Raw genomic sequence first — 27,348 nt, 5'->3', positions numbered from 1 at the left:
ACAGGAGTATATAATTCCCATCTCCGACTCCATTTAGCTAACGAAGAGTAATCTCTCCACGCTCCCTCTCTCATTCCCCTTTTAAACGGAATTCTCCAACTCGTTCTAAACAGGTCCCACAGACTAAATAGACATCTCTATCGTATTCATTCGTTCTTTACAAATTCCAACCAATATCTAACACACCCATGTTCTTCCCCAACATGCCCATACTCCACTAACAAAAAACCTCCACATCTCATATAAAATTCATCTCTTTGACACTAACCCAATTCCCCAATTCAAACAAACTCAAGAACCCTAATTTTGTTTGCCCAATTGTCTTCTTCCTCTTGATGTTTACCCATTACAAACCCTAATCAAAGCCATGTGTAAAAGCACTAACAATGGCTCCCCCTCAACCTTTCATAATCCTAATCCAACCACTACTCTCTCTTCCATCTCACTTCCTATGAGATCCCACGTCGGTCAAGAACGAGAACGAAGCACCCTTTATAAGGGTATGAAAACCTTTCACTAGTAGACACGTTTTAAAAATCTTAAAAGGAAGCTCGAGAGGAAAAACCCAAAAATGACAATATCTGCTAGCCATGAACTTGGACCGTTACAGTTTCGTTCTTCGTTCTTCCCCGATTGGTCTATAATTCTTCAAATATCTCACTTACACCCTTTTGTGTAGCGAATCCCAGCCAAGTGTTCCCTTATGAATGGGCCATTTTCAGGGAAAATTCCAGACCCTTGTGTTCTTCCCTCTACAAGAAAGTGAAGCATCAGATGCTTTCCACAAAGAACAAGAACAAAAGCTTGGAAAATGATTTCACTTATGCCCATAAGTGGCCATTGTTTTCAACCTCAAGTTTGTGGGACAACCAAAAAATTTCCCTTTTGTTCATCAACATTTTCACCATCTCGTCTTCTTTTACTTCTTTTAAGGTTTGTTTGTTTAAATTAAGGAAAGAAAAACATTGATTCATCCAATGTAATGTAATGATTTAAGGATGTTTTAGACATTGTTTCTCTATGTTCTTACCTAAATATACGAACCCATCTCGAAAAAATTCTATTACGATGTGTATATACGTCAATTTAGAAAAAATTTGATGTTATATTGATGAAAAAATTTATTTTTTGGTCAAGATTTGAGTCGGGTTTGAAAATGAATTGAAGTTTGTTTTACTCAACAGTTGTGAGGATGAAAATGAAACACGTGAACTTATGAAAATAAGGGTTATAATCACTTGTGGGAATGAAAATATTTTTGTGTATCGTCGTTTTCATTCTCGTTATGATATCAACATTTGTTTTCATGCATGTCTGCCACATTGTGTGTAATGATACGAGATAGGTTTAAAGATGTAGTTTTTATGACGTTTTTCTACTTATTTGTAATAATTATAGTGTAAAATGAACGGTTGTACTAAGTTTTCTTTTTTGAAAGTCAAGTCTTCATATTTGGAGAAAAATGTCATCATGAGCATAGCTCGGGAAAATTCGGTAAAGTTCGGTGAACTTCGACCTGAAAGGAAAACATACCCTAAAAAGAACCAAAAAAAAAAAAAACATTTGTGAAGTACTAAAATGGCATGTCTATATAAAATGGGTCATTAAATGTTTGAAAATATTTATATATTTGCTTACTACTTTGTATCTTTCTTGAAACATATCAATCATCTTTATTTGTGTGCTTAGAAATTAATGGATATTTTGAGTACTCTATTGCTTTTTTTCTTTTTCTTTTTTGACCACATATTATTAATAATCTAGTTTAAATTGAGCCGGCATAGTTCGGTGTTTCAAGTATTAGAGGTGTTAAAAAAATTCGATGACTCGTAAAGTCCGATCATCCCAACCCAATTCGAGTTTGAGCTGTCATAGCTCGATGTTTCAAGTATTAGAGGTGTTAAAAAAAACTCGATGACTCGAAAAATCGAATCAACCCAGCCCAATTCGAGTTTGAGCTGACATAGCTCGATGTTTCAAGTACTAGAGGTGTTAAAAAAACTCGATGACTCGAAAAGTCCAATCAACCCAGCCCATTTCGAGTTTGAGCCAGCATAGCTCAATGCTTCAAGTATTAGAGGTGTTAAAAAAACCTAATGACTCGAAAAGTCCGATCAACCCAGCCCAATTCAAGTTTGAGCCGACATAGCTCGATGTTTCAAGTATTAGAGGTGTTAAAAAATTTGATGACTCGAACAATTAGGTTGAGTCTAAAAATGTTTCAATCCGACCCAATTCAACTTCATTTTTCGTCATTAAACAAACGGACACTTATAGACATACGTGTTCCAACTACCACCAAACAAAAATCGGAACTTACGAAAGCAAGTGCTCGTGATTAGGTCAAAATTCGTGAGGACGAAAATGACACAGACGAGCTTACGATAACAAGTATATTTTAATCACGAGTTGTGACAAACGAACACTATTGTGTACTATCATTTTCATAATGTATATTAATGTTAAACATTTATTTTCAATGTCTCCCACATTATGTGTGTAACATTACAAGCAAGCTCAAGATCTATTTTTATGTCGTTTTATCAACCACTTTATATATATATATATATATATATATATATATATATATATATATATATTAAATGAATGGTCGTACAAATTTTCTTTATAAAAAAAAATAATAAATAAAAAATAAAATTTGTACTTTGCAAAAAGTAATTGAAAATAAAAGGACATGAAAAAAAAATCAAATGGTTTATAAAGTTAATTATTAAAATAAAAAATTTTAAAAAAAAAACACAAAAACAAAACATGAGGCTGATTTTTGACAATTTTTATGTACTACTTTGTACCTTGTTAAGGATCTTTGGTTTTATTTTATTTTATTTATTTATTATAACAGCTCAGATCCATCGGTAGGAGATATTGTTCTCCTCCCCAACCAATGTGAGACATCACAATCCATCGGTAGCGTCCTTACTGGTACACCGTCTCGTGTCTACCCTCCTTTGGAAGGGGGAACAGCCTCCTCGTTGGCACATAGTCCAGTGTTTGGCTCTGATACCATTTATAACGGCGTCCTTACTGGCACATCGTCTTGTGTCTACCCTCCTTTGGGGAACAGCCTCCTCGTTGGCGCATAGTCCAATGTCTGGCTCTGATACCATTTATAACGGTATGGTTACCTGTCTCGTGTCTACCCCCTTTGGGGAATAGCCTCCTCGCTGGCACATAGTCCGGTGTCTTGCTCTGATACTATTTATAACGACCCAGATCCACCGGGAGCAGATATTGTCCTCTTTGGGCTTTCCCTTTCGGGCTCTCCCTCAAGGCTTTAAAACACGTCTATTAGGGGAAGGTTTTCACATATAAGGGTGTTTTGTTCTCCTCCCCAACCAATGTCAGACTTTTATATTTCCCAACCGCTACAACTTCAATCTTTGAGACAAGCATATGACAACTGACAAGATCAACCAGGTAGCATTCTGACACGACGTTGCAGCCCACTTGCCACTACATTTAGTGTCTCCCCCCTCTTAAGACAGTGTCCGAGAGACAATGCGGGAGCAAACGTCATTCATTCATGCTTCATTTAGCAATACATAAGCAACATGTTCGAGAGACTTCTCAAGCACATCATGTCACCAAATGCACAACATCCAAGAGTGCAAACAACCGATACACGTTTCGCGAAAGGTATCCGAAGATTTTAGCTACTAAAATTTCCACAAACGAAAAAGAAAACAAAAACAAACCGTCCATAAAGTTTTTACTTGAAAAAGTGACGAGAAAGACCCTAATAATTAAAAATAACTCAATTTAAATGGCGAAATATGCCGAAAATTGGTTGAAATTTAGACATTGTTATGTCACACTCATTAAATCTTGTGCTTCATATTAATACATAGATTTATACGATGATGTGTTCAAATTATCACCCAACAAAATCTTATCCATGAAATTTTTTGTCATAAAAATAAATTATTGAATATTATTATATGAGAGAATGAATGTAAGTTTATGTTCCATCATTTTCATCATGTGTACTCATGATGTTAATGTTTTTTTACTTTACGTCTATAGCAAAAGGTGTTCGTTTAATAACGATCTCGTATTTATTTTTTATTTTTGAAAATTGTGTTCGTTCACTCACGGTTATTTTTAGGGGTGTACATGGTCCGGGTTGGGTTGAGGGATTTTTTTTTACCCAATCCAAATGTTCGGGTTGGTTGGATTGGTAACCCAACTCAACCCAACCCTCTATTTTCGGGTTGGGTTGGTAACCCAACTCAACCCAACCCTCTATTTTCGGGTTGGGTTGTCAATTTTTTTTAAGTTTTATTTATCCACCATTTATAATTATTCGGATACAATTTTACATAAAATATATTAAAAGTTCACAAACAAACACAAATCAATCTATAATTATTCACAAAAAAAAATAAATTCAATAGAAAACAACTAGCGAAAATTGTAACATATTAACATAATTCAATATTGTCATCAAACTAAAGACACTAAATACCAACATTTATTGAGAATTAGTTAAAGTAATATAAATATAGATCATGAAAAAAAAATAATAAAAATAATTAGTTTAAAGGTATGGTATATAATAAAAATAAAAAATATATAAAAATATTTTAATGAAATATGCTTATTTGCTGATTTTCATATCATTTGGTATCAGAGCTCTAGACTGATTCCATATCAATTTTATTTAAAAAATACTCTTAAACTTTTAAGAGTGTTTCAAAAATATTTTTAAATTTTAAAAAATTTCATTAATACTTTTAAATTTTTTTAAAAGCGGCTAATATTAATTTCAACAAATATTCCTGAAATTTTAAAAATAACATCAACATATTTTACGTTTTTTTTTTTATTTATTTAGTCATAAAAAAATTATATTTTAATTAAAAATAAGTGTCACATCACCCTTCCTTTAATAAGAATATTACCAAATATAACCTCGACCCGAACGCAATCTAAATCAACCCTAACCTCGAGGGGTATTTACGTCATTATACTCGTCTCGTATAAAACTATATAACATGCACACTTGTCACCAAAAATAAAATGTAATTAGAATAAGATTTCTAGGGTTTTGAATTAATTAAAATAATACATCATTATTCATATTCTTTGCTCCCCATTTTCCCAACTATTATTGTCTCCCATTTTTTTATTTATAAAATATAAATTAAAATATCAAATCATCAAAATGTAACGAATTTAATAATTTTTTATGGGTTTTATTTAGTTTTTGTATTGGAGACGTGTTTGCAAATTAGTAAACCATAGTATTATTGCTTAATATATTAATATATTAATATCATGTCACTTTTTTTACTTTTCTTTAAATAATTATATGATTATTTAGAATAATATTTTAATATATATATTATGTAATTAGCTTTGCCACTTGTTGAGATCTCAATAATTCTCGGGTTTTTTTAATCAGAATATCTGACCCATTTAAAATTAAATTTATGAACACTAATTTCATTTACACGTGGCTTATTTTATTATTCACTTTTTGTGTTGATGTGAGATCCACGTGGATTGGAGAGGGGAATGAAGCATTATTTATAACAGTATGAAAACCTCTCTCTAGTAGACGCGTTTTAAAACCGTGAGGTTGATGGTGATACATAACAGGTCAAAGCGGACAATATCTACTAGCGATGGGTTTGGGTCATTACCAATGGTATCAGAGCAAGACATCGGGCAGTGTGCCAGCTAGGACGTTGGGCCCAAGGGGTAGATTGTGAGATCCCACAACGGTTGGAGAGGGGAACGAAACATTCCTTATAAGGGTACGAAAACCTCTCCCTAGTAAACGCGTTTTAAAACCGTGAGGCTGACGACAATACGTAACGGGCCAAAACGAACAATATCTAGTAGTGAGTTTGGGCGGTTGCATTTGATCAGTGAGATAGCCTTAATCGAGACTTATAGAGATGAAAAGTACCTAGTTTTGATCGTCCGTTAAACGTAATTTAATTAAAATAATAAACGATAATTATGAGATATTTTTCATTTCACTAAAAAAATATATCTTTTTTTTAACCTAACAATTGGCTCATAAATATGCTACGTATGCATATTTTGAACTTCAAACCCTAAATATATTACTTTTATTTTTAAAATTAATTTTTAAATATATTATTTAAAATTACTTTTATTTTAAAATTAATTTTTAAATATACTTTTTGATTTGGAATCTATTATTTAAACAATTATTATCCTTTAAAGATTTTTAAAAAGATTATATTTTACTTAAAAGATTCTAAAAAGTATTTTAAAAAATTAAACAAAGATATAGTTAGTAAACTATCATATTTTTAAATTAAAAATAATCATTAAACAAATAATAAAAATAACAATAAATTTGATCGTGCCACGTGTCCCAAAGAAGAGGGGAATGGGTCTATGATTGTGCCACGTGTCCCCTACAAAGTTTTTATTTATTTATTTAAATGAGATATATAGGATAAAATAATTTAAATATAATCAAACCCGTCTCTTATCATATTTTGATACGTGATAAGAAGCTAATTTTTAAAATAAGTTCGTAAAAATAAATATATTTTTTTTTAATTAAAAACTTAGCGTAAACTTATACGACACTCGAAAAGTCGAAATCTTTTAGTTTAAGCTTCTTTAAAGAATTTCATTAATTTAAGAAATATTAATTAAATTTGTATATTTTTTATCTTAATTTTTTTTAACCTATAAAGGTAGATACGTGGCATAATTTGATTCCCTTAATTAATTTTAAATTAATTATACTTTAGTAATTATTAAGTCATTGACAATAAATTCAACCAATAAGATAATTAAGATATTGAAAATATTAATTATTTAACAGACCCGCTTTTAACCCGTGAGGCTGAAGGCGACATGTAACTCTGCTAGCGGTGGGTTTGGGTTGTTACATAAGTGCAGCAAATGTCGGGGCTATTAAGGGCTGAATTTGAACTTAAATCTCGAGTAATCTAAACATAGCTCGATGAACGAAGAGTATTACCATCCCACGTCCGATCGTTTAATCTTTCACCCTTGACTTGCCAAATCCCGAGTAAATTATAATAAGTATCTGTTAGTTTTATTTAGAATTAAATAATATAATCTTTTTATTTAATGCAAGTGACATGTGTAATAATTTGGGTTGCTCTTGCTTTCATCACATAATGTTGTTAGGGAACTTAGGCAACAATTTATTTCAACACAAAATATAAAATATAATTAATAATTTCTCAATTTAATTAATTTTATTTTAAAAAATTGTGTATTAAATAAACAAATATAGTATTTATAAACTTAAATTAAAAAAAAAATAAATTAGAAAAAATGAGAATAAAACAAAAGGAAAATGAGGTATAAATATCCTAAGAGGAGATAAAAATAAAAATAAAATAAAAAATAAAAAATATTAAAATATTAAAAGTGGGTCCCACAAAAGAAGCCAGGTGTCAGAAAAACAGGACCAATTATCTTGAAATCATTATAGAATTGTCCCGTACCGTTGAATCTTCTCAAGTCACGCTGACGCACTTATGATACGTAAGTCCACGTGGAGGACGTTCATTGGGTACACGGATTACAAGAACACACGTGGCATTCTGTATGATTAAAAATCAAGAATTTAATCATTTGTGGAAGGTAGCCGGAGATGAGGGGTGACGTGGCAATTTTGCGGCGGCGCGTGGTTGTGGTGGCGTTGACGTTTGGGTTTGGTATATTTTTTTAAGGTAGATAAGAGTCGTGTGTGGATGTGGTGGGGATAAAGTGAAATTTATGGGTCACCAAACCACCTGACTTCTTAAACTCGTGTACAAACGAGCTTGTCGGGTACTCAGGATGAGAATTGAAATAAGAGACGGAAATGAAGAGGGTTTCTTCGTCCATTTCGTCTCGTTACTGTGGACATCTCTGTTTAGGATACGCACGGTTCGATTAGATCTGATTTTGAACCGAACCATAGGAGAACAGTCAAAATTTGATGATTCCGTTGACGTGCTAGAATTGGAAAAAAAAAAAAAAATATATATATATATATATATATATATATATATTTTTTTTTTTAATTCGACGTACACAGCTAAAATATATAAATATATTATATGTAAAGCTCACATAAAAAATATTTAAAACGCTAAAATTTAATTATTAAATTTTAAATTAATAAAACATGTCGATTACTTTAAAATAAAATAAGTAAAAAGTAATTAATAATTGTGATTTTGAAAATTATGAATTATATGTGGTGGTCGGCAATATTAGAAAATATTATTTAATTAACCATAAATTTTAATTTATTTTTACTTCAAATTTTGTGAGTTTTTTTTTTAATACACGTGTAAACGCTTGAATTTGACAAAAACATTTAATTTTCATATTTAATTGATTTTTTAAAAGTTGATTACTCGACTAAAAAAAAATGTTGACGACGGACGTGGGACGTGGGATCTCACGACCATCCCTCTTGTGGGCAAGCGTCTTCGTTGGCATAGCTTCCCGTATTTGACTCTGATACTATTTGTAATAGTCTAAGTCTACTGCTGGCAGATATTGTCTGCTAAGACTCGTTAGATATCATCGTCAGTCTTACAATGAAACTTTAGAATACGTTCAAATTAACTGAAAAAATACGTGTTGCTAACTGGGTTACACCCATTTTTCGCGACCGAGCTATTAGATAAGTATTGCTTCAACATTTGTAACATATATTCAACCGTATTTGAAAATTATTTTGGTCAATTCAAATACAATTGGCATATTTTCCAATTTGAAATGGCATCTAGACCATTTCAACAACTTTAAAAAGGGTATTTTGAGTGGGAGACGGAATCGAAGAACTATGAACAGTAATATCGTAATCGGTCAAACTATACTTTTACAGTCGATACCTAAACATTCACGTAATTCATTATCAGTACATAATTCAACAAATTGATTTATTATCGACACTTTTTTAAAGTGTTGGATTCTTATCGATTAAAAATTATGAATGGAAACTCGTTATCAAATTGGTAAGAACACGATAAAAACATTAATTTATTTGTTCTAGAACATATCATAATCAAACAAAGCCGCCTAATTAAGCACTAAAAAAAAATTAATATTCAAATCAAATAATTTAAATTATACTAATCCCAATTAGAATCCAAAATTGACCATTGAATGAAAAATTCTCCTGACCCGGATGACCCGACCCGACCCGACCCGAAGGAAAAGTCAAAAGTCAAACCTAAATCTGAAAACGCTTGTTCCACACCGCAGAATTAGCGTGTGAAGTTTAAACGCCGTACAAAAAAGAAATAATTAAAAAAGAAATTAAAATCGTGGTCTTTTTCCAACCCACCAAATTCATCTGCCATGTTACCGGCAAAACCGGTTAACCGGTTCCTTCAGATAATTATTTCTCTCTCACCACGTGGCATTATTTTTATTTTTCTCTAATATATATATTTATTTTTCTCTATATATATTCTTCTCCTCTCTCTCTCCCTCCCCGTAGAAACCCTCGGAATTGTTATCGTTGTTAGGAGTATTGAAATTTCGTTTAATTCTGTGAAGAAGAATTTTGAAACGATTTCTTGGGGGTTTGATTCTTCGATTCTAGATGAGAGAGGAGCAAGGAAGAGGAGTCATGGTGATGGAGCGGCGGAGTGGATTGAATCGGAAGAGATTTGGAGCTTATTTACAGTCCGATCCGGCGATTTTGGCCGGTGACGATGACGATTTCTCTCCCCGGCATAGCAATGCCTCCACTGCGACTAGTCCGGTTTATAACTTTGAGAAATCGCCGGCGAGCGGTGAGGCTTCGCCGTACTTGATGTCGCCGTGGAATCAATCTGCTTCGCCGTATTCAAAATCTCCATGGATCGTTCCGTCGGGGATGAATCTGTACGACGATGGATTCTTCGCTCGGAGTGGACTCGTCGGCTCTCTGGTGCGAGAGGAAGGTCATGTGTATTCGTTAGCGGTAGCAGGGGATTTGTTGTACACTGGATCTGATAGCAAGAACATTCGCGTGTGGAAGAATTTGGAGGAGTACGCTGGATTTAAATCGAACAGTGGTTTGGTTAAGGCGATAATCTTGTACGGAGATAGAATCTTCACAGGACATCAAGATGGAAAGATTCGTATATGGAAGGTTTCATCGAAGAATCCGAAATCTCATAGCCGAATCGGAAGCCTGCCGACATTGAAGGAATTCGTAAAAAGCTCGATGAATCCGAAAAATTATGTGAAAGTCCGTCGCAACCGTAACGTCCTCCGTATAAAGCATTTCGACGCCATTTCATCGATGAGTCTGAACGAGGAGTTAGGGCTTTTGTACTCTGGATCTTGGGACAAAACGATGAAGGTCTGGCGAATCGCAGATTCGAAATGCCTCGAATCAATCGCCGCTCACGACGACGCCGTGAACGCCGTCGCATCTGGATTAGAAAGCCTTGTATTCACCGGATCCGCAGATGGAACAGTGAAGGTCTGGCGGAGGGAGTTACAGGGGAAAGGCACAAAGCATTTTCTGGTTCAGGTATTGTTGAAGCAAGAAAATGCGATAACCGCGTTGGCTGTGAATAAATCATCGGCAGTGTTGTACTGCGGTTCATCAGACGGAGTAGTGAATTATTGGGAGAGCGAGAAGCATTTATCACACGGCGGCGTCCTCCACGGCCATAAACTGGCTGTACTGTGCTTAGCGACTGCCGGAAACTTAGTGTTCAGTGGATCAGCGGACAAAAACATTTGCGTGTGGCGGAGGGAAGAAAACAGCGGATCTCACACATGTCTCTCAGTTCTAACCGGCCACTCCGGGCCGGTCAAATGCTTAGCCGTTAAGGAAGACGACGAAGAAGAATCTCCATCGCCGCCGGGCAAAAAGTTGTACCGGCGATGGATTGTGTACAGTGGTAGCCTGGACCGGTCGGTGAAGGTGTGGCGCGTGGCAGAGAACGCGTCGGAGATGCTGAAACTGGCGGACGCGGATAGGCCGTACCTGACCTACAAGAAGCAGTAAAGGCAGAAAAAGGGAGGTACCAGGCGTGCCGTTTTGCATGGCGTTTTGGGTAGTTGCAGAAGGTGGGATTCCCTGCGGAAGAGTCTATGGAACTCGAGGCCTCTACACCAATGCAATCCCGCCACGTGTTGGGAGGAGGGGAGTCTACAAAAACGTGCTTGGATTGCAAATAGAGAGTTTGTTAGGGGTGGGGGTTTGTGAATACCGAATTTTTCAGGTATGAAAAGGAAAGTTTGGATTAAATATTCTGTTTTGTTGTGTGTTTCTTTATGTAGATAAATTTTAGGCCACATATTCATACACATGTTTTGTAGTTTACCCTAAGTTATATATAAAGCTGTAATATTCTCTTTCTTTTTTTTTTACCTTTTTCTTTACATATTATTACCAATTTACCATTTTAAATCTTATTTTTTCGTCATCTTTAAGGTAAACCGAATATTAATTTTTAAACGCTAAATTACACGTTTGGGTCTATTTTTGAAAAATGTGTAACAATTCAGATAAATAGAGAAAAAAAATTTGGAACAAAGAACATATTAATTTTTAAAAAATTAATAATAAAACATCTCATTTTAAATTTTCAATTTTAATAAATTTCATTAGTTCAACAAGTGGAGTTTGATCTATTGATTGATGATCTATTGATGGATCACTGGTCCAATTTGAGTACCTCTATAGGATAGACCTCAACAGAAAATTGAAAGGTAAGCATCGAAAGAGAGTACTTGGGAAGAGAGTACTTGGGTTCTCCCAATAACTAAAAAGTGTATCATGCTTGACTCTAACTTTCGGGATTCGCGGTGGTGGAGGAACTGGATCGGAAAAAAGAGGGATTCTAGTTGTAAGATATCTAATGAAACCGTCGCTAGAATTGAGAATTCATTCAAAGAGAAACATATCAAATATCTGGAGTTTCTTTTTGTATATTATATGGATGATCGATCTGCAAGGACCATGATTGGGAATTGTTTGATCGGCTTTCTCTGAGGAAGAGGCAAAACATAGGCAAAACAACTTGAATTCGGGACAGCTACTCGAAATCTTAGTGAAAGACTGGATTTGTTATCTCATGTTTGCTTTTCGTGAAAAAACATACCAATTGAAGTGGAGGGCTTCTTCAAACAACAAGTGGGCCTATTTCTTTGCAAAATTGTGCTCAATTTCATATGGCAATTCCGCCAAGATCTTTCTTTATTTGGGGCAAAAATCCGCACGAATTGAATTTTTTGAGGAAAATATCGAGAGAGAATTAGATTTGGTTAGAGAATGTGTGGTTGGTAAACAATGTCTTATTAGATTTGGTTAGAGAATGTGTGGTTGGTAAACAATGTCTTATCAAATATTCAATATGATTCCACAAGATCTAGTTTCGTTTAAGTAACAGATTCTAGCCAATTGAAAGGATCTTCTGATCAATCCAGAGATCATTTCGATTCCATTAGTAATGTGGAGGATTCGGAATATCACACATTGATCAATCAAAGAGAGATTCAATAACTAAAAGAAGATCGATTCTTTGGAATCCTTCCTTTCTTCAAACTGAATTCAGTAGTTCCTCGTATAAAATCATTGACTTTAAAGATATAGTAATATGGAGAAAGACTAGACAGATATAGTAATATGGAGAAAGACTAGACATAACTAGAAGCGTTTCTTGTCTCTTGTTTCAAAAAGAAGAGGACTGGTTATTCACATTTCATTTGATGGTCAAAGGCAAATTGAAAGCTAAGCAGGGGTAATTCTAAGGATTTCCGAGGGAAAAAATAGAGATGTCTCCTACGTTAGCCGAAATATGTGAAATATGTGAAAGTATCGACGTAATTTCATAGAGTCATTCGATTTAAATGCTACATGAAGAACATAAACCAGATGAAGGAACAATCTAAATCATAACACGAGTGATTCGGCGAATTTGAATTCCTATATAACCACGAGAATAAGATATACACGAAGAGAGAATAAGATATACACGAAGAACGCAAGCAGGAATTATATTAACCATAAACTAAAATTCGTCATTCTACAATAAATTTTAATAATAAACTATGATAACAATTCACCAATAAAAGAACTTATTACTTAATTATTGTTTATACGATTTTTTAAATTTAGATACAAACTATTTTTAAATGATTATAATTTGTATCTATTTAGTTTTTGAATTTATAAATTTAATCGTTAAACTATCAAATTTATAAGAATTCACAGATACACACAAGAAAGATAGGAAGTTCAAGGAAATGTTCATATCAATTTCACCATTTTCTTTGGTAGTGGTTTCTCTTGATGCAATTTTCCCTAATATATTTAAACCTAATTTTAAAAAAAATGGTGAGAAATGTTAATTTGAGACGAAATGATGCAATGTTTACTCGTCTCCTACATCGCGATCGGGGCAATTTCTGCACCGTCGCACAAAAACAGAGAGATCGAACATAAATTCGTCACAAAAACATCTTCAGATTTACATTACAAACTCAAAAATCTTGCCAATAACGGCCTCACAATCACATCACCAAACAACAAACCGATCGATAAGCAAGAAAATAGTGGATTCCGAAAGAATCACCTCTTTCCGATCATCGATTGCTCTGATCTGTTTCGTAGCCTCCTCGATCGATGTCTCCCGGCGATCTGTCGTTGATTCGTCTCTGAGCTTCGGGAAGAACCGTCTGGAAGAGCCTGCGAATCGATCGCGGAACTTGGCGAGCTCGCTTATGCACATATCCACGGTAGGCGAAATCTTCATATAGAGAGTGATTTGTAAAGAGAAGAAGAGGAGATTAGGTTTGGGGAATGAATGTGAGAGAGGAATCGGTTTAGGGTTTATAAGGAGAGCGATGAGATGGCGATTTGGGGAAGTTTGAAGTCTGTGTGTGTGCATGTGTGTGTGAGGGCGGGAAGGGACGAGAGGCGCACGCAGTTCTGTTTGGGCACACGGTTTGCGCCCATTATGGTTGGCCCAATGGATATTCTTAATATCCATTTTTTCATTTGGAAATGGTTTCTTTTTCAAAACACTTACTTCAATTTATTGCTTTCCAAATGAAGAATTCAAACAATAAAAATGTGGGTGTTTTGCAATCGTGTCGATAATTTCGTGAGCGATCTCTTTGAGCAGGTATTAGTGTTCGTGTGGTTTGACTTTTAGTGCCCTAGATGTCTCGTGGTTCCTTACTATAATTGTCTTTGGTCTGGTGGTAATATTCTCAATCATTCTGTGATAGCTTGATTTGTTGTGTGTGATCGCTGGCTCGTGATTGCATTAGTCGTTGGTATTTTGTTGTTCTTAATGCTTGTGTTCTTCGTAATAGTGGGGTTGAGTCACTAGGATATCTGGGGACGTGCTCTTATGGGGTGACTCTTTGTAAGAGCTTAAGCTCATCGTTAGTAGATATTGTCTTCCTTGGACTTTCCCTTCTGGGAATCACTGTCTATTAGGGAAAGGTTTCCATGCGCTTATAAGGAATGTTTCGTTTCTTTCTCCAACCATATGAGATCTTACAATCCACCCCCTTGAGGGCCAGAGTCTTCGCTGGCACACCGTTTGGTACTTGACCCTGATACACTAGGATATCTGGGGACGTGCTCTTATGGGGTGACTCTTTGTAAGAGCTTAAGCCCATCGTTAGTAGATATTGTCTTCCTTGGACTTTCCTTTTTGGGAATCCCTATCTATTAGGGAGAGGTTTCCACGCTCTTATAAAGAATGCTTCGTTTCCTTCTCCAACCAATATGAGATTTCACAATCCACCCCCTTCGGGCCCCGAGTCTTCGCTGGCACACTATTTGGTGCTTGACCCTAATACACTGGGATATCTGGGGACGTGCTCTTATGGGGTGGCTCTTCGTAAGAGCTTAAACCCATCGTTAATAGATATTGCTTCTTTGAGCTTTCCCTTTTGGGAATCTCTGTCTATTAGGTAGAGGTTTCCACGCTCTTATAAGGAATGCTTCGTTTCCTTCTCTAACCAATATGGGATCTCATAATCTGCCCCTTGGGGTTCAGAGTTTTCGCTAGCACACCGTTCGGTGCTTGACCCTGTTACAATTTGTAAGAGCCCAAGCCCATCACGGGTAGATATTGTCTTTTTTGAACTTTCCCTTGTGTATTTCCTTCAACGTGTCTACTTATGAGAGGTTTCCACACCCTCACAAAGAATGTTTCGTTCATCAGTAGGGAGATCTCTAACTCCTCCCATAACAGTTGAATAATTATAACATTTAATTAAACTAATTAAATTTTATAATTTTTTTAATTAGGAAAAAAAAGAGAATAAATTTAACGCGGGTTACGATTACAGCCTAAATTGGACGCGGTCTTCCGATATTCAGAGTCCAAACAGACCCAAATCCCTCGCCCTTCCTCAATTCTCTTCGTCTTCCTCCGAACTCGGCGGTTGAAGACTCGCCGTCGCCCTCAAATCGGCCGAATCCGACGGAGCAACGATGTCGTACGACGACGTGGAGATTGAAGACATGGAGTGGAATGAGGAACTGCAGGCCTTCACGTACCCATGCCCGTGCGGCGACTTGTTCCAGATTACGAAGGAGGATCTTAAGCTCGGTGAAGAGATTGCTCGGTGCCCTAGCTGTTCTCTTTACATCACAGTTATCTACAACATGGAAGATTTTCTCGGAGACTCTGATCAGAAGAATAACAAAGGACTTCAGCCCTCCAAGCAACAGCCTATCGTTGTCGCTTGACAATTCAGGTAATTAACCGATCGAAACTTCAGACTTGTTTATTGTCGCCGGTATGTTTTGATGCAATCGTTTTTTTGGCGGTTCGTTTTAGGTTACCTTGTTCATACGTCCATATTCTGACATGCCTTTTGAATTTTAGAATATGATTTCATTTGTTTAGTTATATAGCGTGAGAAAATTTCCAATTGCTTTGTCTCCTTTCCCCTGCGATAAAATTGTTCAGAGATAAATTTGTGAAAATGAATACTTCTTCTGAAAGCATTATGCTATTGTGTTTGTGTTTCGCTCGTCTAGTCTTAAAGATTAACCATGTAAGGACATCATTTTGGTCATTTTTGGTACACTATATTGAAGGCCTCATCATTTTCTCGATTCAACTTCTCTAACTAGAAGGTAGAAAGATGGAGGAAGTAGCTCTGGATGAATCTAAAACGCACACAATAATATATCTTATCCCAGAAGCTCTATGTTTAGTTTGTGACCAAATGATTTCAATTTTGGGATTGAGAAAAGAGAATATGTTTTGCTACACCCCCAGGAGGACGGTTTCAATTGGCTAGTTATATGGCTTAGTTCAATAGATATGACCAGTTCAATCGGCTAGAGAATGCTTATCAATTTTCTGAAGCTATGATCATATATGGAAAGGGTAGCCCTATCACAACGACCTGCCCTTCGTACACACTGCCTCGAATCGTTAAAAAAAGCGCTGGCAGTTCTTTGAACGTTTTTCCTGTTAGTAATTTGAATTTATTACCTCTGTTTTCTGGGTTGTTTCACTTGGCCCTTCTTTTTACTTATCAAATGGAGCAATTGTAAAAATGCATAAATCAAATGTTTAGAGATGATTTCCTGAAAATGTATATCTTCCTAAGAGTTATACTTAATTGTGTGTGTTTTTGTTCGTCTACCGGTTACCATCTAAGGACATCTTTTTGGTCATTGTTCATAATCTGTTTCTTATGCTTGTTTCCTAAGCAGAAAGATATATTGTATTTATAGGTTCGTCTTTTTTCACTCAACTTCTCCGACTTCGAGATTGAAAAATGGAGGAAGTAGCTCTGTTTGAATCTAGACCACTTTTAAGAAGATATCTAGTCAACTGAGTCTTTTGTGTTTAGTTTGTGACCATAAATATGTCATCAGTGCAAGTCTCTAATTTTGTAGCAGAGAGATGCTCTAAAATCCATCAATTCATAGTTGGAATGGTCTTCTAATGTCTTTAGTTTCTTCTTCAACACAGAAATTATATTCTTCTCTTCGTTAGCTTTATATGGATCATCCTTTTTGCAGAGTCCTCGAACGCGAATCATGGTGTAACCACGACAGCTACACATGTTGTTGCAGATGAAATTTTCGTCGCCATTATAGTTTCTTCTTTTTCTTTTGTTTTCTTCACCACCCCTCAGAATTGATCTAGCAAATAGAGGAAAGTAAGTACTATTTTTGTTCCTTGAAAAAGTAATTTATAGATTCTTGATCTTTGCACAATCTAATGGTAATGAGTGGTGATTTCTTTGGTCGATCTTTGAGACATAGAATGGATGAAAAGCTCTAATGATCTAAATCCTTTGCTGTTCCTCATTTTTAGTTCTTCTACTTTGTGTATGGAAATTTCAGGATAATGACTTGTTTATTAGATTGTATTATGGATTGATCAAAGTGTGTGAAGTCATCAAGAACATTCAGAGAAATCTGAGGAGGATAATAGGAGAGACAACAAAAAACCCTTTCTTGGAAATGCTGATTGGATAGGTTTCTCTTTTCAAGGTGTATGCATTTACTTTCCTTCCTGAAAATTGAAGAACAATATTATGAATGCTGCAAAAACAGAATGATTTTGAGCTGAAAAACAGCCTTTTCTTTGAACTCTTGAAGAATATGTTTTTCTTTAATTTTTTTTTTTTTAAGAATTTATGTGATAATAAAATTTGAATTTCTATCTTACTTCGAAGTTCTTGCTTAGACACCCGTGAGACTTATTTAGGTTGTGTTATAACTACCCTAGCTAAACCTATTGATGGTCGAGGTGAATTTCAGCTTCTGCCTCTTGGTTACTTGAATCCACCATTTCTGTTATTATTTCGAGACGTTCCGTATACGAGCCTCTTCAAATAGTCTTCAAATAAGACTTATTGTAATATGAACCAAGAGACATCAATCATACAATATACTTCATACTTCAATGAAGATGTGAAGAGAAGGTTGTCAAAATTATCAAAAGATGTTTCAATTCATGCTACATTGAAAAAGAATGAAGTTTGATTGTTGTAAATTTTGGGTGGGTTACAATTTAGAATGAAGTTTGATTGTTGTAAATTTTGGGTGGGTTACAATTTAGAGTAATTTAGAGTTATTGTATTTTAAGACTTGGAAAATATAGAAAGAAGCGTTTGTGCTTTTATTTTAGCCAATAGCTAAGTTTTGTTGCAATTCTACGTAGTTTAGGTTAGGTTGCATGTAGAATCATTCAAGCTCTGATCAATCTTGCTTGTGGAGTGATTCGATCTCAATTAAGTGTTCTTGTCTTGAGATATTTGATCAACAAGAATCATTGAAGCTAGACATGATCGATCTTGCTTCTAGAGTGATTCGAATCTCAAACAATGTTATTGCATTGAGATATTCGATCAACAAGGTAATCCGAATCTTACTCTCCTTGTAGTGATTCCTTATCTTATCATATTGTTATTGATGATTCCTAACAAGCTTACCGATAAAAACGATGTCTCTACTAGATCATTTAAGAAACATTAATATCAAAACAATATATTTTCTCTAATATCATTTTTTTTTTTCAATTTCATTCTTTGTTGTCAAAAATTGAAATCTGATAAATTATATTTATTCGAACTAAATAAAATGATTACTCTATTTTTTTAAAAAAAATTAATTTTTATATTTTTTTAGGGCACTAAATAAATTATTTATAAAAAAAATTATCTTATGAGTTTTTATATTTTTTTAGTGTGCTAAATAAATATTCTTTTAAAAAATATATATTTTTTTGAAAATATTGAACAAACCTATAAATATTTACTATAAATACACTATTTCTGGAAAGAAAGCTTCCATAGCCATAGCTCATTATCTTCGCCGAGAAAACGAGCAGGAAAGCTTCCACCTTATTCCAGTTTGTTCCTCTCAGTCTCAGCCAATAAACTACTGAAGAAGACGCTCTTAGCTCAGGTAAATTTCTCTCCATTTTCCTTCGACTATGAATCGTTACAAAATTCTGAAGCTTTCTTCGTTGAATTTCCAAGCAACCACTAATTCCCAATCCTCCGCACTTTTCTCTTCGATTTCTCCCCATAAAACACCACCAGAATCTCCATTTCCATCTCCCAATTCAACCACAAAAGCCAATTCGACTCTAACCCAGAATTCTCTCGAGAAATTCGCCCGGTCCTCTCAGTGGCATTTCATCAAACAGGTTGAATCCACTCTGACTCCGTCGCTTATTTCCGAAACCCTTCAAAATCTTCACGATTCTCCACAAATTGTTCTCGAATTGTTAAACCATTTACAACATGGATTACTTGATTCTCGAACCCATTGCCTTGCCATTGTCATTGTTGCTCGTCTTCCATCTCCCAAACCCACTTTACAGCTTCTAAAACAAGCTGTTGGGTGTGGCACTAATTCAGTTAAGGAGATTTTTGAATTGCTAGCGGCTTCTCGTGATCAATTGGGTGTTAAAAGCAGTATTGTTTTTGATTACTTGATTAAGTCCTGTTGCGAATTGAATAGGGCAGATGAAGCTTTTGAGTGTTTTTACATGATGAAGGAAAAGGGTGTTGCACCCAAGATTGAGACCTGCAATGATTTGCTGAGTTTGTTTCTTAAGTTGAATAGAACTGAAACAGCTTGGGTTTTGTATGCTGAGATGTTTAGATTGAGGATAAAATCTAGCGTTTATACATTTAACATAATGATCAATGTTCTATGCAAGGAGGGGAAGTTGAAGAAGGCTAAGGATTTTATTGAGCATATGGAATGCTTAGGGGTTAAACCGAATGTTGTTACGTATAATACAATTGTTCATGGATATTGTTCGAGAGGGAGAGTTGAAGGGGCTGATGCTATTTTGAGTACTATGAAAAGGAAAAATATTCGACCTGACTCTTACACATATGGCTCTCTAATCAGCGGGATGTGCAAGCAAGGACGACTTGAAGAAGCGTCGAAGATTTTTGAAGAAATGGTACAAAATGGGTTACTTCCTAGTGCTGTAACTTATAATACTTTGATTGATGGATTTTGCAATAAGGGTAATTTGGATATGGCCTTCGGTTATAAGGATGAAATGATGAAGAAGGGCATAATGCCGACTGTATCAACGTATAACTTGTTGATTCATGCATTGTTTATGGAGCAAAAATATGATGAAGCTGAAGGTATGATCAAGGAAATTCACGAGAAAGGTATTGCTCCCGATGCTATTACGTATAATATCTTGATCAATGGGTATTGTAGATGTGGAAATGCAAAGAAAGCATTTCGTCTGCACGACGAAATGTTGGCGAGTGGCATTCGGCCAACGAAAGTGACATACACATCACTAATTCATGTTTTGAGCAAAAAGAATAGAATAAAGGAGGCAGATGATTTGTTTAAAAAGATCACAAGTAAAGGTATGTTGCCCGATGTCATTATGTTTAATGCTTTGATAGATGGTCATTGCTCAAACGGTAATGTGGAGCGTGCGTTTGAGCTTCTGAAAGATATGGATAGGATGAAGGTTCGTCCCGATGAAGTGACTTTCAATACAATAATGCAAGGACGTTGTAGGGAAGGAAAAGTCGAAGAAGCCCGTGAACTTTTCGATGAGATGAAGAGAAGAGGAATTAAGCCTGACCATGTTAGCTTCAATACACTGATAAGTGGTTATAGTCGACGGGGCGACGTAAAGGATGCTTTCAGAGTACGGGATGAGATGCTCGATAAAGGATTCAATCCTACTCTTCTAACTTATAACGCCCTTATACAAGGGTTATTCAAAAACCAAGAAGGTCATCATGCTGAAGAGCTGCTCAAAGAAATGGTAAGTAAAGGTATTACTCCCGATGATAGCACTTATTTCTCATTGATTGAAGGTATTACTAAAGTTAATAGTCCTGTTGAAACTTAGAACACATAAGAGTATTTATTTGGCAGAGATTTTCATAGATCACCTGCATGTAAACCTTCATGTTTAGAATGTTGTTTTGAGTTATATATTGCAAGAGTCTCTGACATACTTAGCTGAGACATAGATATCAGTTGATTCTAAAACTGAAGAATCTGTTCATTATTAGTAGCCAAAAGAGTTGCTCTCATTTACTGAAATTTCTGCTCATACCCTCTTGCACAAGATGAAATTCATATATGTTTCACATAATATTGTCCCCTTGAACAACTTGGTGTACAAGGACAAGTTTCTCGAGCTTCTATGGATTTCGAAGCACTATAAGATACGATGTTCAAATGGTAAAAAGACAAGCCTTGAAGTAGAATCAATGTGAGATTCTATATTGGTTGGAGAGGGGAACAAAACATTCCTTATAAGGGTGTAGAAACCTCTCCCTAGCTAGCAAACACATTTTAAAACCTTGACGGGAAGCCTAGAAGGGAAAACTCAAAGAGGACAATATTTGCTAGCGGTGGACTTGGCTGTTACAAATGGTATCAGAGCTAGACATTGGGCGGTGTGCCAGCGAGGACGCTGGACCCCTAAGGGGGGTGGATTGTGAGATCTCACATTGGTTGGAGAGGGGAACGAAACATTACTTATAAGGGTGTGGAAACCTCTCCCTAGCTAGCAAACACATTTTAAAACCTTGAGGGGAAGCCTAGAAGGGAAAACTCAAAGAGGACAATATTTGCTAGCGGTGGACTTGGCTGTTACAAATGGTATCAGAGCTAGACATTGGGCGGTGTGCCAGCGAGGACGCTGGACCCCTAAGGGGGATAGATTGTGAGATCCCACGTTGATTGGAGAAGGGAACGAAACATTCCTTATAAGGGTGTAAAACCTCTTGAACCTTGAGGAGAAGCCAAGAAGGGAAAGCCCAAGAGGACAATATCTGCTAGCGGTGGATTTGGGCTGTTCATCCTCCTTATTAATGTCCGTTGTTCCTTTGATACCTCTCATCCCCAGCTAAGGCTAAAACCTCGAGCAGAATCCAAAGGGAAACTATCTACCCTTATCTCTTTCCCATCGACGGTGCAGTCTCTATTATAATTCAAAGACGAGACTGTCAGTCTTTCTTCCCCTATAGTTATCAAAAGTTAGAGACATGGATCATTACAATTGTGGCTCATCTTTGTTCGAGTGAGCAGGACGTCTCATCTTTTACTATATCATCGGTCGAATTATAACAATAAAGGAAGGGATGAGATAAGATTGTGAAAAACTTTATTACAGATTCGAAATGGGCATTCCATGGTGGGTCAAGGAAAGTTCAAAAGGTTCATTCTAGGCGATCCTTTCACGGTTTTTCCTGTTAGTCTGAAACAAAAGTTTTCCCCCACTTGCCTTTTTGATGTCTACTTTCTTTATATAATAGAGCCAATAAGCATCTAGGAAGGCATGCACTAAATCTTTACCATTTATACAACCTTTAGCTTTCTATAATGTATAGAACCATAATCTGCTTCGTTTGTTGCTAGCTTTCACTATCACTATTTTCATTGGTTTGCCCATTAAATTCCTTGCAACTTTTGAGTACTCTAATGCTTAAAATGTGAGCCACATCAATAAATCAATCATGTAAATACTTTTAAGTATGATTTATTATTGAGTATATTTCTAAGCTTTCTTTGAACGTGGACTAATCGGTGCTACCCATTATGTCTCACTCAATTTGAACTTTTTTTCCTTCTTTGGTGGTTTGTAACTCCATTTATAACCATTTAGGCTCATTTTGGACAGATGACATATGTCCATCTAATACTACGAGTTCACATTCTTCTTCTTTTTCTTATTATTTGGATATTTGTGAGCGTTTGGATTAGGCTTGTGAGATCCCACGTCGGTTGGAGAGGAGAACGAAACATTCCTTATAAGGGTGTGAAAACTTCTCCCTAACAGACGCGTTTTAAGAACCTTGAGAGGAAGCCCGAAAGGGAAAGCTCAAAGAGGACAATATTTGTTAGCGGTGGGCTTGGGCTGTTACAAATGGTATCAGATCCAGACACCGGGTGGTGTGCCAGCGAGGACGCTGGCCCCCAAGGAGGTGGATTGTGAGATCCCACATCAGTTGGAGAGGAGCGAAACATTCCTTATAAGGGTATGGAAACCTCTCCCTAGCCTACATGTTCTTAAACTGCGAGGCTGACAACGATACGTAATGAGCTAAAGTAGACAATATTTGTTAGCGGTGGGTTTGAGCTATTACAAGTTTGCACGTATTTCAAATAATCTCACAGGACAATCATCGGACCTGGTTACATTTTATTGTAAAAAACTCGTGGAATACTAAATACAGGTAGGTCGTCACATGGGAATCAACAGGGGTTTTAATCCAAGGTAAGATTAACCATCACAAAATCTTGTTTTAGTTCATTTTCTACATTTTGCATCTAAGAATTGAACTGATCTATTACTCATCCAATTTTTAAAGCTCCTTTATCAACTTTTAGCAATAACTTTTGTAGTGGAAGCACATACATTATGCACCAAGCACTTGCGTGAACGACCATCATGCATTATTAGGTTGTATCTATAAGATTGCCCTGGCTTTTGGATGAACTTGGTAAGCTATAGGTCTTGAAAACAGAGGTTTCAATGGGGCAATTTGTACCTCACATAGCTTCTGGTTTTGTATTCACTCTTCTTGGCCTTTGGCATACCGTGAATACAATCAAAGCCTACAATCTCGGATGTGGTTCGAACTTTAAAGTAAGATTTTGGTACCCTCTCGATCGGCCCCATTCCAATCTCAAGTACTTAGAGCTCATTCTCGTGTTCTCTTTTTCGGTCATTGGAATTTGTGGACAATTTTGGGACTACCCTTTTGTTCATTTGTCTTTCAATGTCATCAACTTGGAGCACGCAACGATGTTCCTGCACCTTGCCATCTTTTCCGGGTTTTCCCTCTACAACGAGCTGAATCATTCGTCGAGTTTATTGTCTGGGGTTGAGGGTGTCTTTGCAGCATGTGTCTTTAGTCAAGAACTGTTCTTGCTTCATTTCCACTCGGCTGACCATAATGGCATTGAAGGCCATTACCATTGGCTCTTGCAGCTCATTGTGTTTGCGTCGCTCGTGTCGGTAATAGTAGCTGCTTGTTGTCCTACCTGCTTTCCAGCAGCCATTGTTCTTTCATTATTGGTTGTTTTGCAAGGGTGTTGGTTCATGAACATGGGGTTCATGCTATGGGTTCCAAACTTAGTTCCTAAGGGCTGCAGCATGAGAATTGTGAAGAACGGTAAAGACGAAATGCTCGGAGCAGTGATTTGTGCCTCCAAGGAAGCTGATATGAGAGCACGAGCGCTCGCTAACCTGCAATTCAGTTGGATACTAGCAGGGATTCTTATATTTACTGGATTTATAAGCCTCAAATGTACAAAATCTGAAACTTGCACCCCAAAGATCCAGATATCGGACTACGAGCAGCTTTGAGAAGCGCGAAAGATGTCTAGAACGGTCATGAATGAGGTGAATCAATTGGTCAAAACGGTCGAGACAATATCCTATAAATACTAAAAAGGCTGTGATATCGCTGTTGTTAAAACCATCAATCAGAATAAATACATCTAGAACTTGTGTATGTTTTGCAGACTGAAACTTGCTACTGAAGTCGACTTCCAGGATCAACCCGATTCAGTAGGAATCAAACATGAAGAACTGATCCAATCCGGCAGATGCGAGCGTTATCGAAACACGCTCGAAACCCGATTCAATTGGAATCCCACACGAAGAAAAGATCCTTCCCTTTAAGGCCCTACTTTTCATCTCTTTTACTGTTTGATATTCTAGCATTTATGGTATGAAAGAACTTTTCTTACTGATTCTCTGCATGATTCCTACAAAGAACACCACTGCTGATACAACACAAACGAAGAACGTATTCGAACACGGTCCATAGTGTTGACTCTCCCATGTAAATGGATTGTAACCTCCTAGATGAAAGATGAGGTGATTTCGGGTTGGAGAAGGACAAAGAACATACAAAAGAAACAACCGGACGAGAACCCTCTAGAAGGATCGAGGGTCGACAACCATTTCGCCAGCAGAGCTTCATTACGTAAACTGAAGCTCCCTATGGCTAGGCCACCCAACTCCACTAGCTTAACTACTCCCTCCCACTTAACATGATAAGGAATCACTTGAAGTAAGATTCGGATTACCTCGTTAATCGAACATCTCAAGGCAAGAATATTTGGTTGAGACTCAATCAATCCACAAGCAAGCTCGATCATGTCAATCTTGAATGATTCTAGACATGCAATCTAAACTATATAGCCCTAATGATAAGACATCACTCGAAGGAAAAGCAAAATTTAGATTACCTTATTGATCAAATATCTCAAGATAAGAACATTTGGTTGAGACTCCAATCCTTCGACAAGCAAGCTCAATCATGTCAAGTTTAAATGATTCTAAACATGTAACCTAAACTACGTAGAATCGCAAAGAAACTTAGTCTTTAACTAACGAAAGGTAAGAACACTCAGGTAAGAACACTCAGCCCTAATGATAAGAAATCACTCCAAGGGAAAGTAAAATTCAGATCTTGTTGATCAAATATCTCAAGGGAAGAACATTTGTTTAAGACAAGGTCAATCATGTCAAGCTTGAATGATTCTAAACATGCAATCTAATCTTCCATTGCTTCGTCTAATGTTACCTAAAAACTAGTTGATCAATCTTCCATTGCTTCGTCTAATGTTACCTAAAAACTAGTTGATCTTACAAGAATTCAGAAGAATATGCAATCCAAACAGATCGAACAACATACTACATTGTCATTCTTTTGAAAGCAGAAATCAAGGGAGAAAGTGTAAGAGGCCAAATGAATGTTGTCAATAGTTTTGACTGATAGAAACAATTGAGTTATAAGTAGTAAAAGTAACAGATTAACTTACAAATTCTGATTGATTCAACAATATCACCATTAACATTATAGCATCTTCTCACTCACTCAGCCTCCTCCACAGATGCCTCAATCCTGAGAAGAACAAACCCCACCGCCACTCCAACAAGAACAAGCCCATTGATAATGGCAGCAATCCTGAAAATCTCACCGGCGGCATTACAGGTAGAAGAGAGAGCCCCACCGCCGTTTTTGCCTTTACCCTTTGATGGGTATTTCAAAGAGCTCACAATGTTAGCAAATGACTGATCGGCACAAACGGGAAGGCCCAAGGAGAAGATATTGTTGTGAGCTTTCAAGCCACCAAAGGAGTTGAGGCCAGTGATGTAATGGACATTGGCGTTCCTCTGCCGCCTAGAGCCGGCGGCGATGGGGGCGGCGGTGGATATGGGCGGCGAGAGGGTAGCGGAGGCTGTAGCCGCCATTGATTGATGCCTGAAAGAAGAGGAAGAGTGAAATTAAGTGAAAACCCAGATGGGAAAAAGGGATTTGGGGAAAGAAAAGAAGGGATCGAAAGGTGTGTGGAAGAGAAATTGGGGGAATTTGGGTGAGAGATATTGAAGAAGAAGATGATGATGATGATGATGATGATGAGAGGGATATGGATAAGGTAAGAGGCGTATGAGTGGTTCATAAACAGATTAGAAATGCCAATGATTTTTTGAAACCTTTGAATATTAGCCAACGAAAAGGCTTCATTTCTTCAATCTTGTATGATATTACATTAGTAGGGGATACTATAAACATAAGCTTTAATTTGTTTGATCCGAAAGCTTCTAATTTCCATCGATATTTTCATCCCATACGTTCATCGACCTGGATCGAATCGATATTTTCATATTTTTATAAAATTGAGACCTCGACATTTGAAACTCGGATATCATTAGGTCAATCTGATTTCAATGGATGAATTTTGAACTATATTTAAAAATATTTTCTATTTCAAAGAAAAAAAAAAAGTTAAAGAACATTTTTATTAACCATATGAATTTGTTCAAAATAGTTAGTTTTCGTTTTAATTAAATTTAGAAGCGTTATTTTATCTATAGTTTCATCGTTTTTATTTAAAGCTAAGAAAATATAAGAACTCAAATCTTTATCTAATAAAAATGAAAAATATAGTAATAAAACTAGTAAGAAATCAACCTAAATTTCATAAAATAAAAATAAAAATTGTTAATGAAAAATTCTGTTTCTAACCAACTCGAAAATTTTGGAATAAAAAAGTATAGAACATCTTTGTCCGGTCTAAAAGTGTGGCCGCTGTTAAACGAACACGACTCTCCACAATGGTATGATATTGTCAAATTTGAGCATAAGCTCTCATGGTTTTGCTTTGGACTTCCCCGAAAGACCTCATTGAGAATATTCTTTGATTATAAACCCACGATCATTCCCTAAATTAGCCGATGTGTAACTTTCATCATCCAACAACCGCTACCAGTTTAGTCTAGTCAAAGATAATATTGTAACTTTTGAAAGACTAATGATAACTTTTTACTATATAGTTTGGTTACAAAGAAAAAAACCCTAAAAATCAAATGGAATGGAATAATGTAATCT

At 36.1% G+C, this 27,348-nt stretch overlaps 4 protein-coding genes and 1 non-coding gene across 5 annotated transcripts; 4 read left to right on the top strand and 1 right to left on the bottom strand.

Annotated features, from left to right (window-relative positions):
* Positions 1 to 9,465: 9,465 nt before the first annotated feature.
* On the top strand, positions 9,466 to 11,350 carry LOC111811898 (protein JINGUBANG). The gene has a single exon (XM_023698949.2). The coding sequence runs from the start codon at positions 9,593 to 9,595 to the stop codon at positions 10,994 to 10,996; it is 1,404 nt and encodes a 467-aa protein (XP_023554717.1). The 5' UTR covers positions 9,466 to 9,592; the 3' UTR covers positions 10,997 to 11,350.
* A 3,948-nt stretch (positions 11,351 to 15,298) lies between these two features.
* LOC111811899 (diphthamide biosynthesis protein 3) lies at positions 15,299 to 17,290 on the top strand. The gene is made up of 2 exons (XR_015411896.1): positions 15,299 to 15,714; positions 17,000 to 17,290. It is a non-coding gene; the product is annotated as a diphthamide biosynthesis protein 3 (transcript).
* A 1,474-nt stretch (positions 17,291 to 18,764) lies between these two features.
* On the top strand, positions 18,765 to 21,022 carry LOC111811470 (Pentatricopeptide repeat (PPR) superfamily protein). The gene has a single exon (XM_023698334.2). It carries the CDS (start codon positions 18,924 to 18,926, stop codon positions 20,835 to 20,837), a length of 1,914 nt encoding a protein of 637 aa, XP_023554102.2. The 5' UTR covers positions 18,765 to 18,923; the 3' UTR covers positions 20,838 to 21,022.
* Positions 21,023 to 21,163: 141 nt separating this feature from the next.
* Positions 21,164 to 24,703, top strand: LOC111811471 (uncharacterized). Its single transcript, XM_087117781.1, has one exon. The coding sequence runs from the start codon at positions 23,475 to 23,477 to the stop codon at positions 24,309 to 24,311; it is 837 nt and encodes a 278-aa protein (XP_086973907.1). The 5' UTR covers positions 21,164 to 23,474; the 3' UTR covers positions 24,312 to 24,703.
* A 1,002-nt stretch (positions 24,704 to 25,705) lies between these two features.
* Positions 25,706 to 26,404, bottom strand: LOC111811473 (cytochrome b6f complex subunit (petM)). Its single transcript, XM_023698337.2, has one exon. It carries the CDS (start codon positions 26,208 to 26,210, stop codon positions 25,830 to 25,832), a length of 381 nt encoding a protein of 126 aa, XP_023554105.1. The 5' UTR covers positions 26,211 to 26,404; the 3' UTR covers positions 25,706 to 25,829.
* Between the last annotated feature and the right edge of the window lie 944 nt (positions 26,405 to 27,348).

The sequence above is a fragment of the Cucurbita pepo genome, chromosome 15 (assembly GCF_057944985.1).
Source record: "Cucurbita pepo subsp. pepo isolate OVF chromosome 15, ASM5794498v1, whole genome shotgun sequence".
Lineage (NCBI taxonomy): Eukaryota > Viridiplantae > Streptophyta > Magnoliopsida > Cucurbitales > Cucurbitaceae > Cucurbita > Cucurbita pepo.
Note: the sequence above shows the minus strand (reverse complement) of the source record. Positions and strands in the feature narration are given on the sequence as shown.